The sequence below is a fragment of the Scleropages formosus genome, chromosome 11 (assembly GCF_900964775.1).
Source record: "Scleropages formosus chromosome 11, fSclFor1.1, whole genome shotgun sequence".
Lineage (NCBI taxonomy): Eukaryota > Metazoa > Chordata > Actinopteri > Osteoglossiformes > Osteoglossidae > Scleropages > Scleropages formosus.
In genome coordinates this window covers 15,945,835-15,961,519 of record NC_041816.1, presented here as the reverse complement: position 1 = coordinate 15,961,519, position 15,685 = coordinate 15,945,835, and the positions used below count along the sequence as shown (strand labels likewise).

The following is a 15,685-nucleotide window of genomic DNA, read 5'->3' as shown; positions in this document are numbered from 1 at the left end:
TTTCCTTCCTGTTTGTTTTGCTGCCCTCAAGACCAATTAAGCGGCGGCCCTCCGGTTTCAGGGCCCCTTTGAACAACAATTCATCCGATGCTCGCGATAATGCCGTCTTCCAGCAGAAGCAGAACCGAGGGTGGTGCGTCTCCAACTGGAGATAATCATTGAGCGCAAGCGCAAGCGAGCGGCGAGGGCTGTACGGAGGCCTGTGGGCGAGCCTGTCTGCTGACGCTGGACCCAGCGGACGCCGAGGGAGGGGGGATGGGCGACGCAGCCAGCCGGGGCGAGACGAGGCCCGCTCTTAGCCGGGGCCCCCCGAGGGCACCGTGGTTTTCTCACATGAGCGGAGGAGCCACCGGCGCTCCCGAGCGCTGTGCCCGAACTCGTACCTTTCAGCCCATCGGTTCAGAAGGGCAAGGACCGAAAACAGCCTGCAGTCTCCAGGCAAATGATGATGCACTGCACGATACGCACTTTTAGCAGGGAGATAAAGAAATAATTAGTAGAAAAAAAAAAAAGTCTGACCACACAAAGAGTGGTGTCCTTCTGCGTAAAAGGTCAGGGCTTCAAAAGGAGCCGTAAAAAATGTCTTCCCCCTCCCACTTCGGTACTGCCCACACCTGCTTCGATACTTACAACGGTTTCGCTGTACCAAAATCCAGTCATGCATACATCTACCACAAAAGTTCATATGATTCACCATTCCTCTTTGTGGACACATTAAAGCACACAGTACCGTACCGCGCATGAGAAGAATATAAAACTGAAAAGAGAATAGAGGTAATTGAGATTATAATTTTTAAGTCAAGAAGCTAGCGTACTCATTATGTAAATGTATAAAATAATGTTGCGAATTATAACTGTGAAAAAAAGACTTGCTGAAGGCAAATGTTAATATTATAATCTAAATCTCACAAAACAGACAGCATGAAAAGTGGCTGAGTCTAAACAGACTGCATAATCAGAGCTTGCTTTTTCAGTACAATCTTTACATCGATTCGCCTTTCTTCAGCACTCAAAACATTTGCTAGAGCAGGACTGTAATAAACTTTGATGGCAATTCTAACTTTGAAATGTTGGGGGGAAAAAAAAAAAAAACAAGAATCAAAACCCACTTTGTCTTGTAATGGAATATGATATTATTAAATAAATTAAATAACATAATAACATAATAACAGGCAGACCTACTAGACTTCTGTCAGATTTGTCTACCAAAGCCCTTGAAAAGAGTAGACTATTTTCAGTATTTTCTTGCTTTCATTGTCCTTGCTTTTTAATTGTGTGCAGAGTCCTGAAAACCTTGAGTAAGCAGATCATTTAAAATTCTTTTATGCATCTGCATCTATCTCTCGCTGCTTTTCAGGCAAACAGAACTGTGTGGATACTTTACATCACATTTTATGAATTATTGGGGAGGGGGGGGAGTATGGATTACACTGAGATGACTTTAGATAGAGAAAGGCTTCAACTGCGTTACGCATGTGGGCGATACTGTACGGGCGCCTGACAGAGGAAGCCTTGCGTTATTTGCAAAATGTGCTGTGCCGTTGGCGCAAGCAGGTGGGTTCGGCGCAAGGACTGAACATCTGAAGGGACGAGATCCAGGTCGAGAGGAAAATTCCAGCGCAAAGTCGTCAAATCGCACCACGACGGGCCGCCAGCTGCCCCTTTGCTGAGGCTCGAAATGAAAGGAGCCGCAGGAAGCGGGTCCAGCAGCAGGCCGGAGTGCCAGCCAGAGGTGCGAACGTGTGAGAATGCGTAGGAATGAACGCAGGTAGCTCAGCGGTCTACATGTTTAATTTCAGCGTTACCCACATGCCATTGGTCTCGCCGGGACAGTTCTGTCCACTCCTGCAGGGCTTACTATTAACTTGCTGCCGCTTTTCCAATCCATCTACCTCCCTGGATGCAAGATGTCCTGCTCTCAGACCATGAGCTCGGTTATTAAAATTCCGAAACAATGCTTTGTCCCTTTATTCCTTGTGCTCTTTCCCCCTCCGGGATGGATCACCACAGAGAGACATGGAGTATGTGCCGGATGCAGCAGAAAGCCGCTCCGCCCCGACCCCGGACAGGACTCCCACACAACTGCTGTGACTCCAGCACAACCACCTTGTGCAGACCTTGGCTCAACCATCACGCAGATTTCTCACTTCTTCTTCCAGCGCCACATTAAAGCTACTCCTGCCCGATACCGTGGTAATAAGGCCGTCTCCTTGCGCTTAGCATGTGCCTTTACTGTCTTGTGTCAGGCCAAGATTCTGTGTCACTCTTTGATGGCTGTGGATGACAAGAGACCAACTCACTTCACTCCACATCACACCCTTCACTGAAGAGACACCTTTAAAGCAGCCCCCTTCCTCCAAGTGACCACTTTACCACGTAAAGCCCTGTAACTGCATTATTGCTTAGACCAGGACATTTTCTCTGCCAATAAAAATCGACTGAGAAGGTTTCGTTAAGGAAAGACTTGCCAAAAAAGGAAAAAAAAGAAAAACCGTCATCTTTGAAACATATAAATGTGTGTTTTCAAGGCCTACCGTTTCTCTTTATCAGCTATTTTTTACAAAAGAGTTAAGCACTACACACAAAGTTAGCTCTCCAGACACAAGAACAACAGAGAGCCAACCGACTACGCTGGGGAGACCATCTTCGGGCCTGTCTGCGGGTTTCAGTTCATCTCTGCATTTTCAGTGGCAAAGGAGGCTGCCAGAGTCTCGACACATTTCTGCTTATGTTACTTTATTTCGGAGTATTTGAGTCAGACAAAACGCACAATCAATAACACTTTTTCTTCCCCTTCCTGCTTTGATGAGACTTCAAAAGGGTATCGGACAGCCCTCCAGAGGAATCCACAGAAAGAGAGACACGCTACAAAACACGGCTCAAATAAAAGAACAACAAAAACCCCCTTCCTCTCCTAACCGCGTGTTCTCGAATCGTCGGCACTGGCCTCCAGAGCGCATGCATTCCCGGGACTGCCGTCGACAAGGAGCCATGGCTCGCATGCTGCGCCCAGGTGATGCATCGCCAGCCCGGACGCCCTGTCCCAGCACAGCCTACCGCGCGCGTCAGGGTCTTACCGGTCAGCACTTCAACAAGGGACAAAGGAGGGTGCGAGACAAACATACGAGCGCAAAAAGTTAATAATAGAGCGTTCGTGCAATGACAGTTGCGTTCCATAAAAAGGAGCGAAAAATCTCAGACGAACGCCACACCGTGCCCAAGCGCTAGCGAGGACCCGGCACCGGACATCACGCGGTCCAGTGAGCATGGCGGACTGGCTGATGGATTGGAAGCTGTGATAAATGCAGTTCATAATAACAGGTAAATAATGAGCAATTCTTCTCGTGTTAGACACTTTTCAAGATGATCGCTCCAGCAGGCTCACCTCGGAGGGGTACTTGCCCTTTCCACTTACGTTCTCACACAAGTGTAACCACCGCACAGCTGCACGTCGGCCCGTGCAAGAAGTGCCAACCACAGAGAACTGGAAGGCATGGTGAGGAACAAGACGCCGCTCTTCAAACAGCCCGCAAGAATGAAGAAGGAGTTTAAAAAGATCAACATAAATATGGAAGGAAGGCAGTATAACTGTTAATAAGACAGACTTGTACCTGGATCGCAGCTGGTTCAAGTCCTCACTGAAGTACCACGGAAAAAATGTACAGTACTTAAACTGAACTACTCCAGTAAAATAGCCAACCATATAAATGGGCAAAAATGTAAGTCACTTAGGATAAAAGTGCTGGCTAAGTAATAATATTAATAATAGATTAGAAATACAAAGATATGCTTCAAGGAAGAGGTCATGAGATTAAACAGCTAAACTGTATAAACATAAAAATACAAGAACATGAATTTGATTATAGTCTGCTACTCCGCGCTCCATTTGTACATGCCACAGTACACTATTTATCTGTCTGTCTGTCTTAATGAGTGCCGATCCATGTGCTCAGTATCACACGCAGAGACCTGGACAACTGTCATCTGAAACCTGCAAGTGCTCCCTGTGAAGCAGCTCTGCAAATCAAAAATCCACACATTCAAAGAGCAGTCAATACGTTGTTAAGCAGCCCTGCACGCTGGCGGACCACGTGCTTCGTGGGAGGGGGCCCAGAGATGCAGACAAATGGCACACCTTCACAGCGCACCAAATCTGCCCACTGCAGCCCTGTTTTAGCTCAGGGGAAAGCTGTCACTGAGCTGTGGGTCCAGACATGCCCTACTGACACTGTGTTCCATACAGTCACATACTATTTCATAAAGAGTGTTCACTTATTGGACCTATAAAACTGAACAAACAAACAAAAAAAAAAAAAAAAAAAAAAAAAAAAAAAATGTTGTCCTTTAACCCTGTCTAATGAATAAATGACCATGTATACCTGTTCATATAAACCCAGAAGTATGAACTTTTATAAAATAAAGGAAATAAAAATCTAAAATATAAAAAGAGACTGAAACAATGTAAAATTGCATTTTTATCTGTATTTATATTGTACTGATTACAACCATAATAATATTTGATAATAAACTACATGCAAAAATTATAAAACACAATGAGCACTTTACCTAATTTGACATTCACACTTTACCCAAAATTAATTTATCTACCATCTACCGTTTGCCATAATTAATAGACTAACCTCTTTCGAGCTAATTGGGATTTTACTTTATCCTGCATTTACTGGCTATATTTTGCATTCACCTTAATCTGAAGAGGCTCTCTTTCTCTCTCCATGTCCTGTGCCACTAATAAGATCAGAGCAAATCTTTTTAACCTCTGCCGTGGTGCGAACGAAGCGTGCGGCCAGATAGACGGGCGCGCGGCTCACCTAGAAGATGACGGACAGCGACAAAGGCCACCGAGCCCAACGCATTGGCGTACCAAGGACACGATCTGACTCGCCCCACCTGGACTCAAAGCACTTCTTTCGCTTTGCACCGAAAGCACCGAATCACCGCAGTCCGATGGCTGCCGTCCTTCGAGCGTCAGTCACTGTGTATCCGCTGTCCTGTAAGGCCCAGTGCTACGGCTCAACGTACATGTAGAGTAGAGAAGAGTACAGTACAGTACAGCACGTTCTAAACCGTTCAGGAGTTCACATGCCATGTCCCTACTATTAATGTTTTCCGAAAGAGAAAAATATTTTGGGCAACATATGCCTTTGTTTTCCCACTTTCTTCAACGATTCATCGGATGTAAGCAATATTCCGCTTAATTTTGCTGAGCAGACCAGCCAATTTGCATGCTATAATGACTGGAATGTTTCAATTAAAGGTAATTAGGTGCTTTACAGGCTATCAGATGGCTGGCAGACTTTGTAGAGAGCTCTTTGTGACGAGAATGGCGAGAGAGAGCTGTGGAGAGGGAGCGAGAGAGCGAAGCACAGAGGAGAAAAGGGGAAAAAAAAAATAATCGCAGTACGAAGTCTACGTTTGCGTACATGCTGTAACGACGAGGCCGTCACGATGAAGCGCGGAAGCTTCTGGGGCCCGTCCAGGATACGGGCTTACAATGACTCTTCGGATGACCAGAAATTACAGCACAGGCACAAACGCTCTCGGCTAACGACGGCCCGGCCCGCCTCTGCTTTAGCAGACCGAATTTAAAAATGAAGGAGTCTTTGAGAGGGCGACCGAATCGAGAAAACCTAGGGGGACATCTGAAACGAGCGTTTTCTGTGTAGGTTGCGACCGACCATTTTTCTGCATCGGTGCCATTTAATCTCTTGATATGATGTCTCAATATCAGTGGAAATGGTTCACACAGCAAAAACGGGCACCCTTGGCAAGCGGGCAGGCGAACCCACATAATCAGACATTTTTAACGAACAAGTGTATTCTCCAGTAACACAAGTGGGCTATTAACATCAGTCCTCGACGACGCGCCGAGGGGGAGCTGTGCAACCTGCCATTATCAAACTAGCGCACATTATTCCCACAGCGCCGGGTTTGGCCGTGTCCAATCTGTGAAACTGAGAGACGCTGCTCATTACATGGACAACAAAAGGACACTCGCAATAGCTACAAAACAATAATGTCACACTGTCATTTTTAGGCTCAATGAATTCAGGATGGATGGTCCCCTTTGCATTTTTTTTTTTTGTCAGGGCTGCAGGGTCGTTCTTATCCTCTATCAAAAGCAGAAAACGTAATCTGACAGTTTTGAGCTCATTGTAAAGAAAAAAAGCACATGAAATTATGAAATTAAATGTTTATAACACATCTGAAGTCACAAAAATGCAATATAATCATGTGCAGAATCTTCCAGCAACGCATCAACCAAGCCACGTCGTCTCCAAAAAACAACATTTATTTAATAACAGCAATTAGATGCGCTGTCTCGGGCCGTTTACAAAAACACTCATACATACATACATACATACATACATTTGAGAACAATAACGAATAAGTACACAGGCAAAACTCTAGAAACGAAGTAAAGGCCAAGTGATCTGAGGTGACCACTGACTGGAACTGTGAGATACGGCGCGTGTTTCGGGTGCCGCGTGCTGCTGAAGCTCAAACGTTGGAATACGTCGCTTTTTCCATTCCCGCCACTTTTCGGCTAATAGATAATGACAGCTGGCAGCGGTCCTCTTCAGGACAGGGGGGTGGTGGTGGTGGTGTTTATGGAAGCTGGGCTGCAGCAAGGCAAGGGTGGATGGGGGGGGGGCTGTTGTAGGTCTAGCAGTGGTGGTGGGGGGTGGGGCGGAGGGATTAAGCATGCTCAGTCCGGAGTGCGGGATCCATATCACCGCCGGGATAGGGGAAAAACAAGTCTCGCGCTCCAACGGACGCCCATCATGTGCACCAGCGCCGATGCCCAGAAAATAGGTCAGTGGAGCACAACACACAAATATGAGGCAGGAGAACGAGGGAGAGCCGAGGGCTCCGGCGACACGACCAACATCAGCAGCAGCCTCCTAGGCTGGGCACCAACGTGCAAACTTGTAATGTCAATGTGTGTCTCTTGTCCGCATTCAAAACACACTCATCTCTGGCATCTCCGGGACTGGAAAAACAGGATTAAGTAAGGGTGGTGGTGGGGGGGGGATATTTGATTTGCATGCAGATGCCCTCTCTCTTACTCAACACACTGGGCAACTTTCAGCTGTTTTATAGACGCAGGCAGAGCAGCGCCACACTAATTAATATTGCCGGATTCATTTCTTTTTTGGAAAATATAAACGTAGTGATCATGAGGAAACATCCAGATTAGGTGCACGATGTCTGTGCAGGCAACGGTTATTTTAATCCACAACACATCCCCCAAACTGAAAGGGAGGAGGAGAAGAACCCTTTTTCGCTCCATCAAAGAGTAAGAATTTCACTGACAGTATCATGCACAGAGAATTAACATGTCAAAAAAAAAAGGCTTGCAACTTAGTTCTGCCACATCTTCGTTCCCCAGCAAAGAGCACATTCATTGTGAGGCTGCCTCCCCTCGCACTCTTCTCTTTCCTTGCAAGCTACCGAAATGGAGATGACGAATAGTACCACAGAGACAGACAGAGACACATGCCAACCATTTGCGAACCACTTGTTAATCAGCCTGTCTAAATCCCCACATGAAGAGCATGCGCTTTCCTCTTACCTTTCATAGCTGAAATCACAAAATACATCATTAAGCTCCAAGTCCATAAGAAAAACGCTACGACCAGAGCAAAGCCCTCCACTGCTGTTTCAGCAGCAGCTGGCCAGCACCGCTCTATCGCTGCCTAGTGCATGACCACATGAAAATCCATGTGACTGTGACATCAGCGCAGATACGGGCTTGGCCCCGCCCCCGCGTTCTGAGTGGCACAGCAGGCAGCCACTAGAGCGCGGTCGGCGAGGGCTTTTAAAGCGGCACCTGGACCACTTCCCACTGATTGCAGTGCAGCGTCTGCGTCTGCAGCCGGCAGACACAGCACGCTGTCACTATCTCGCCACGCTTATCTCTTGCAGGGGGAAAAGAGTCATAACAGAAGCTCGACTTGACTGTCTTCCCCCTCCCTCCCCTCGGCAGCTCCAACGGTGGAATGCAAAGAAAAATAAGAGACGTGGAGCCTCGTGCGCTCGGCTGAGGCTTCCCGACACCAAAGTGGCCCTCCCCTCCAGACCAATAAATATGAATGATTAGACAGACGAGGCTCGAAGTGACTCCAGATGCGTGACGACAGCGCGGCCCTCCTGCAGCTGCAGCAGCAGCACGGCTCGGATCGACAGCCTCTGACTGGCTGCAGCTCCCGCCCTCTGCTCTGCTGCAGCGCGCGGCTCTACGGCGTACACGCCGTCCCCTCCCGCCGCCATGCCGTGGGGGCTAAGGTAATGCTAAGGGCCTGTGCCGAGCATCGTGGGCCGACTCGTCCCTCCGACCCGACAGTCAGATGAGATGAGGCAGATGTGTGGATGGGGAGAGGAGATGGGGGGGGGGGAAAAGAACACGCACGCACAGGCGCAGTGGCGCGCGCACGCACACGCGCACACACACACATCCCTCTCCCACACTCTATTCTCCTTGGCTTGCACTGTAAGCTGATCAGTCTCTCCAGCTGCCTTTCCCTGATACAATACTCTGGACTTACAAGCCTGCGCTGGCAGCATCAAATCTCAATTTTGAATTCCCAATAATAAGCCAGTGTAAAAAGCCCGGTTGGCCCATAATCTCGGCGGAAGACAAACATGTCTACACCGTTGTTTTCCTCAGTCGCCTCCGAACAATGCTCTTCCGTTTCACATGCGTGCTTCGCTGCCATGTTCGCCTTCGCCCGTGTTCATGCATCCCTTTTGTTAATTTAGGTGATTTCATCCGGTTGTTAATTGAGGTTTAGGTGAGCTTGCTGCGTCACAGATCTGGCTGACCCAATCCCTCTGCACAAGGATATCTTCATCATAATTATTACACTGTCACTGTTCATGTGGGGAACTGTCAGCTGAGAATAAATCAATAAATGTATGCCAATGCAAGCTCTGTCCCCACTGGGGTATTTATGCAAAGCCACATGCTGGACCAAATGTCATAAATCGCAAAGAGGACAGATTTCGCCACTTTCTAAGATTTATCTTAATTGCATTGTTGCAGCCTCAAATTAAGGACAGACGACGATTTAAAAAAAAAAAAAAAAAAACACAGCTGTAGTGAAACATGCTTCTACGGGTTTGGATTCGCTTAATCGGTGCACGGTTGCCAGGTAGTGAACACGTAGGTGACACGAAACCCAATGACCAGTTAAACAAACAAGGTCGCTAAAATGTCACCACCCCAGGAGGACCAGATTATATCTGAACTAATTGTACATATGTAAATATGGACGGTGTCGAGGGCTCATATTGTCTTTACCCGCGCACCTCTTTCGCACTTCAGAAGCCTCCCTCAGTCACCACAAACGGAAAGACGTTCCACTGCAGATTTCAAACAACAATGCTGAGGTGAAGACATATAGCACGACTGCATAATCCTCCCCGTTGGGCCGTGAGTCTGAACTGCTGTTTGCCAAGAACTCGAATGTTTCACAAAAGGCACTCCAGTGAAAAACCTTTTGTAACCCATGAACAGCCCCTACTTGAGATGTTTGAGTGATAGAATTAGTTTCGTCCCACTCCCGCCTTTCAAAAAAAGAAATACGCTTTGTGTGGGTAAGAAACGGTGGGCGTGTTTGTTTTTGTGTGTGTGTGTGTGTGTGTGTGTGTGAGTAAGACAGAAAGAGAGAGAAAAAGGGAGAGAGAGTAGCTGGAAATTGCACGACGCTTTTGTTTTGTCCTAAAGATAACATTGGACTGTATACGTGATTATGTGCAAAGGTCTAACAGGAAAGAGTGAAAACTTGTCAGATTAAAGAACACTGAGATTTATAAAGAATTAATTTTTTTTTGTAGTTTGGTTTTCATCAATTTCCAAGAGTTGCACAGTTCACTGGTGACTTCTGTGATAACCCACTGAGGAAACTACTCTTCAGACATATTTCCCACGCTGACTGACATATTTTGTCAGATTTTAGTTTGTAATTCTTGTCATGAAAATTTTGGTACCAAAATGTTAAATGCACCAATACTGAAATAACTTACAATTCTGAGTATATATAAGCAAATGCACATTTTTTTAAACACACAAAGATATTACAAGAAAAGCAGTTTTATGTTCATGAAATGATGGTAAAACCAATATAACTACAAAGTAACAGACAGACTGGATAATTCACATTGATTGGCAGTGAGTCTGAAACCAGAATGTTTGATAAATTCATTAAGTTGTAAAGTGAAAAAACACTAGTTTCAATAGAAATGTCACATGATCAGTAATGATGGCTATTTATTGTAAGTAAATAAACATTTTAACTTTAAATTAAATTTAGCTTAAAAAATAATAGCAGAATAATGTACAGACAAATGTTCAATATTTAATGCCAGTTAAAGGTAAAATGAGGAGATATACATAATATTTACAGAAAGATATATACAATTTATAGCCATAGACAGACACAGACACACACACACACACACTAAACTGGCTCTGACTAAGCACAACTTACCATTTTATTGTAGTACATTAACAACATGCAATATAACTCTGGGTTTCTGGGTTTTGCTTCATGCTAAAAACGTATGTTTAAGGATAATTGTTGAACCCAAAAGTGATGAAGGAATCAGTTAGCAGACAGTGAAGCTGTCAGCCAATTTCCTCAGCATGCTTGAGAAAAGATGGTTCTTTCACCCGGTTTACCCGTAGAGGTCACCGTTATCTGGTACAAATGGCCTGTTGTTGGCACGGAAAAAAAGGTAAAGCGAAAATGGGAACGTGGAAGAGCCTGCGCTTATTGTCTGAAGACAAGAGGTCATTAGCCCATGCTCCGAGTGTTCCAGTAAATTCTGAAAGTACAACAGAAAATGAAAATGAATCCTCGGAAAGGAAGCGAACGAGGAAACGAGGCAAAAAAGTCTTTGATTTGGACTTTGTGACGGAGAAAGGAACACGCTCCTCAATGAACTGCGGACAATTGCTAAATTCTCCGTGTTGAGTCACACGTTTTACGGCCGCATTAGCTGTGCTGGGCGCGTGAGTAAACGCCACGCTTTGAAGAGCCATCATGTCCGCACAGAGAAGGCACGAGCCCACTGATAGCTACAGCCCTCAGCAGATGGGGGAGGGGGACAAGCCCCCAGCCTCTTCCGATAAACACATGTCAAGTGGCTTTCGCTCCCTTTAATTGATTAAAACAAATGTATTTATTGTAAATAAACTCCGTGGGATGGAATTCAATTGAGGGGTGGCGCGGAGCTTCCAGCGGAGCCCTGGAGAACAGGAAGGACCGGAGCTGATAATGGCCTCATTAGCAGTCTGTCAATGGCGGCCCACGCACTGGCGGAGGACGCAAATTATGCTCTTTAACCGTGCGGCCCCGGCCGGGCTTCTGCCCGCTTCGCTGCCCAGAGCAGAGCCCGGGCTCCCCGAGACCGGTGAGACTTACTGGCAAACACATGATGTCTGACCTCTTGTAGCACGAGACACAGAAATACATCACACTTAGCAAGCAGTCTGCAGAAAGAGCCTGGGAAGTAGCTGAACGCAAACAAGATTTGCCCTGTTAGGGAACAGTGTTATGGATTTAACCTACGCTTCGGAAGGTATAAAACAATGCAGGTTAATTTAGTGCAAATGCCACGAGTAGAGAACATAATATCAACTCATATCTGCACAAACCAACAGAAAATCATAAAGCAATTTAGAGCCATTTTAAGCAATTTCCTGGGGCTTTTTCTTATGAAAGACTTCAATAGATCAAGCAGACAACACCAGGAATATCTTCTTCAAGGGGGAAAAAAAAAAATACTGCTGGCTTGAGTTCACAACAGAAAAGTCTCTTTAAACAGACCATAGGACTGCCAAATACATGAAAGCTCCAAAAAATGTATTCCACGCAAATATACGTGCAAATGAAATTGTCCAGTTCACCTCATTTCAGTGCAATAAAATGCAAGCAAATTTAAATGAATGTTGAAAAAATGTAGTATGCTTGTTATACATCGCTGCGGTTTTCAAAGGGAAAGGTAAAGTGTACAAGATTGTACTTTCTGTACGTTGACTTGAACCGATTACAGTTATATTTAACATATACAAAGTAAGCATTGCGAATGCAGCTTTGTTTACCTTCAGGTACTGCTTATAATTATTTCTAATGCTTCTGCTGTGGTGTCTAATCTTCTGCATTGTGAGTATGCTAGAATTACTGATTTAGAGGGATTGTTTTCGAAAATATTTCAACAGTTTTTTAAAATTACTCTTACGCACACAGACTTAAACATTATGAATGTAGTAATAGATTGAATTCTAAAAAGTAGATATAAAATAATTAAAACGTACATTTTTTTACAATAAGTGTAATAACTGCAAGATGATTACACATTAAGAAACTTATTACAGTCAATCTGAATAAGAAAAAATACACAGACTGCTATACTTTGTTTTAAATTACGCAGTGTGAGATGGTCGGAGGCAGAACCATGGCACGGATAGGGTCTGACTTCATGAAGAAGCCATAGGATCTGCTCTTTTTAGCCTCCTGGAAAATTCAACCAGCTGCCTCTCACTGACTGAACCCATATATGAGGCAGCTAGGACAAGGTCTGGAAGAACAGGCAGTCGGTCTCTCACTCATTCACTCATCTTGACTTTAGGTGGGATGTCTGGAAATTGTCATAGCTGTTTTCCTAATATTTTTTTCCAGTTTATTTTCAACTCAGTTGAACGTCTTTTCTCCACATTAACGTCTCATGACGGCACCCTGCACGGGCTGCCACACGTTCCCCACAAGAGGTTACGAAGAAAAGTTAAGTGACTAAGGAAATTGTCCAGGTGACATTAATATATTTGCATTATTACCACGACAATATTTGGTAAGAACAAAAATAATATAAAGATACTATTTTTGAAGTAAACGGACTCAAGAGAAGACCCACCCGAAGAGAGGTGCTCTCCGACAAGCGTTTGATTCAATTATTATCTGCACACAACCTGACAAGCAATTGGCTCCAATATTATCTACATGCAGTCCGACACAGATTGAGCACCATGCCTATGGTCCGACAAGCATTTGGGATCATAGTATCTCTACACTGGCGCTTCACAAATGCTTGTCCCTCCATTTGTAATAAAAAAAAAAAAAAAAAGAATATTTTGGAAAAAACAGAAGTACCTAGAGAAGATCCTTTTCTTCTTTTTTTTTTTTTTTTTTTTTGTAAACACGACATACATTTTTGTCGACGTAGTAGTCGGGAAAATATGGGGAATGACACAGTGACTTCAGTAACACAGCCGCCGACAAGATTTAGGTCACCGGTGTCCTCCACAATTATTACGTAATAGTTCGCTTCAGAAAACAACTCATACAGCTCTTTTCTCCCTTCTGTTTATGTGTATTTCTCACTAAGGGAACTGTCTCGATCATTCAGACCGAAGTAATTTAGGACTCCGTAAGAGTGCTCTCAACAAGCTCCGTCAGGAAAATGAAAGAAGGATTTTATTGTAAGAACGCCACTGAAGCTGTCATCCTGAAGGAGCGAACAGAACGGCGTTCTCTAGAAAAGCATCAGGTGCCGCTTTGTATCGGCAGGAGACGCAATAACTTGCGGTGTAACGGAATCCCACGGAGGCAGATGCAGAGGCTGATATAAGCCAACGGTTCATGCGTGCACAAAGACCCGCATTTCAGTTTATCAATCAAACTGACCCACCGTGCACTGTGGCCTTCTGATGCATTCTAACCGATATGTAATTTAATTGCGAATCTGATAGGGTTAGCGGCACACAGCTCATTTAGCTTTTTTTTTTTTTTTTTTTTCTCTCAGCAAATTGTAGACTGGCTCTCGTCTCTCCCTGTAGTTTAATCAGGCTGACAGTGTGTGGAGGCTTCCTGACTCGGAGCTCAATCCACCCCTGGCAGATTGAATAATTCACAGCCCAATATCTTCCAATCAAGGCCATCTTTTAATTAGCTTACTTACGAGATTACCGCACGAGAGCCGAGTCGCGTAAGGCGACCCGGGAGGAAACAAAAAACCCAGAGAAAGCAGAAACAATGGACCCGAACGCAGGCGTCAGGGAGTTTTCGGCGTACTTTACATAGCGCTGGGTACGCAGAATGGACGTGTTTGAAGAGGAAGCGCTGGGGCAGCTTTGGCGTGCCGTGCTCGGATGCTCTCCGAGACCGATGCGCAGGATCGCCCTGCTCGTAATTAAATCTGGACCCTTCCAGGTACATGTTACATTTGGCGGTAAACAATTTGATAAACTCCTCTTGTACTTCCTCTAATTGAAAACATCCCCTTGGCCCTCAGAGCTATTTTGCTGTTTTTTTTTTCCTTCCTTTTTTCTTGTTGTTGTTGTCATCGCTTGGCTAGTTTTAATAGGGGTGGAATGTCAGGGAGATTTCTTTGTCTTAGGGCATTTATTTCTAAAACGAAGAGCGGGGAGACAAACGACCGTGCCTCAGATGAGAAGAGCAGGAAGCACATTTTGCATCCATAAGGTCAATGTGGCTCATTTGGACTCCTATTATTCCAAGGCAAAAGCCCAAAAAAGCAGTAGGGAAAATACAATGGTAACACGACGTGGAATAAAACACATCCGGAACGTCTTTTATTCCAGTTCTGCGCGAGTCCTTTTTGCAGCATTCAGCAGCAGTCACATGCAGTACAACAAATGCGCTGCATATTCATCAATCACTTAACCATACTCTAAAAATGGCACGTTATCTCGTTTGAAATGCTAAAAACAGACATGTAATAGAGGCTCAGTGTTCAGCGACGACACTTTATTACATTTCACAGATATGCACATGGGGATTTACTCTCATTCATAGCAATCTGTCCAGAAGAAGAAAAAGCCACAGAAGGACGGAAGAAGGGCTGCCTCTAGGAGACTGCAGTCTGCACGAGGAGCTTAGCTGGGCTCAGCGGGGAGATGCCACTGTGAGCGGAACCATCTGAATCCAAATTAACTGGCACACCGCATGGTTCCCCAAACCTGATGTATGTTCCCTCTTCACCGAGGGCTGCCTTGAAGAAAAGAGGTCGGGTCAATTCCCGCATAATAATCATGGTCATAACCAGGTACAAGGCACCGATAATGCGGCCGCTTTTTCTTCACGTGGCACTTCCCCTGCTCACCGGGCCATCGTTAGGGAAAACATAATTATACTTTTGTTTTGCCACGCAACTCCTGTAAGAGTGTCAAAAAAGGGCAGCAGGGGGAACACGGCCTTTTGGGAGAACGTAACAAATAAACTTCATTATAGCAGAGCATACAAGGCAGACTCCCTATGGCGTATGATGTATTGCCCCACAACGAAGCCCTGGCACTCTCCTCCAACTTCGCCGCTTCTGACATACTTCAGCTGTAAAGGATGATGATACAAACGAAAATAGTTAAGCTTCTGGGAACAGGGGGGGAAAAAAAAAAAAAAAAAAAAATTACACCCCACCGTACTCAGAGGCAGCAGGTAATGTAGTGGTTTGAGCTGTCACCCTGCAATCATAAGATGCAGGTTTGAATCCCACTCCCACTCTAGTACTCTTGATCAAGGTGCTTAGTCTGAATTGATAAAATAAGCATACCCTGCCATGTAAAAGGGTAAGTCGTAGTCGTTGCAAGTAGCTCAGTGTACAAGACTACCATTGCAAGCTGCCTTGGACTAAGATGCCATGCAAA

The 15,685-nt window shown here is 45.2% G+C and overlaps 1 protein-coding gene across 2 annotated transcripts in view; it reads right to left on the bottom strand.

Moving 5' to 3' along the window:
- Positions 1–15,685, bottom strand: part of roraa (RAR-related orphan receptor A, paralog a) — a 211,474-nt gene that overhangs the window by 36,886 nt on the left and 158,903 nt on the right. Inside the window, exon 1 of one of the 2 annotated variants that reach the window (XM_029256185.1) lies at positions 7,595–7,718. The exons of the other annotated variant lie outside the window; for it this stretch is intronic. Within the exon in view, the coding sequence (XP_029112018.1) occupies positions 7,595–7,625 (31 nt within the window). The 5' untranslated portion in view covers positions 7,626–7,718. Of the gene's footprint in view, positions 1–7,594; positions 7,719–15,685 lie in introns of those variants that run through there. 2 annotated transcript variants of the gene reach the window in all.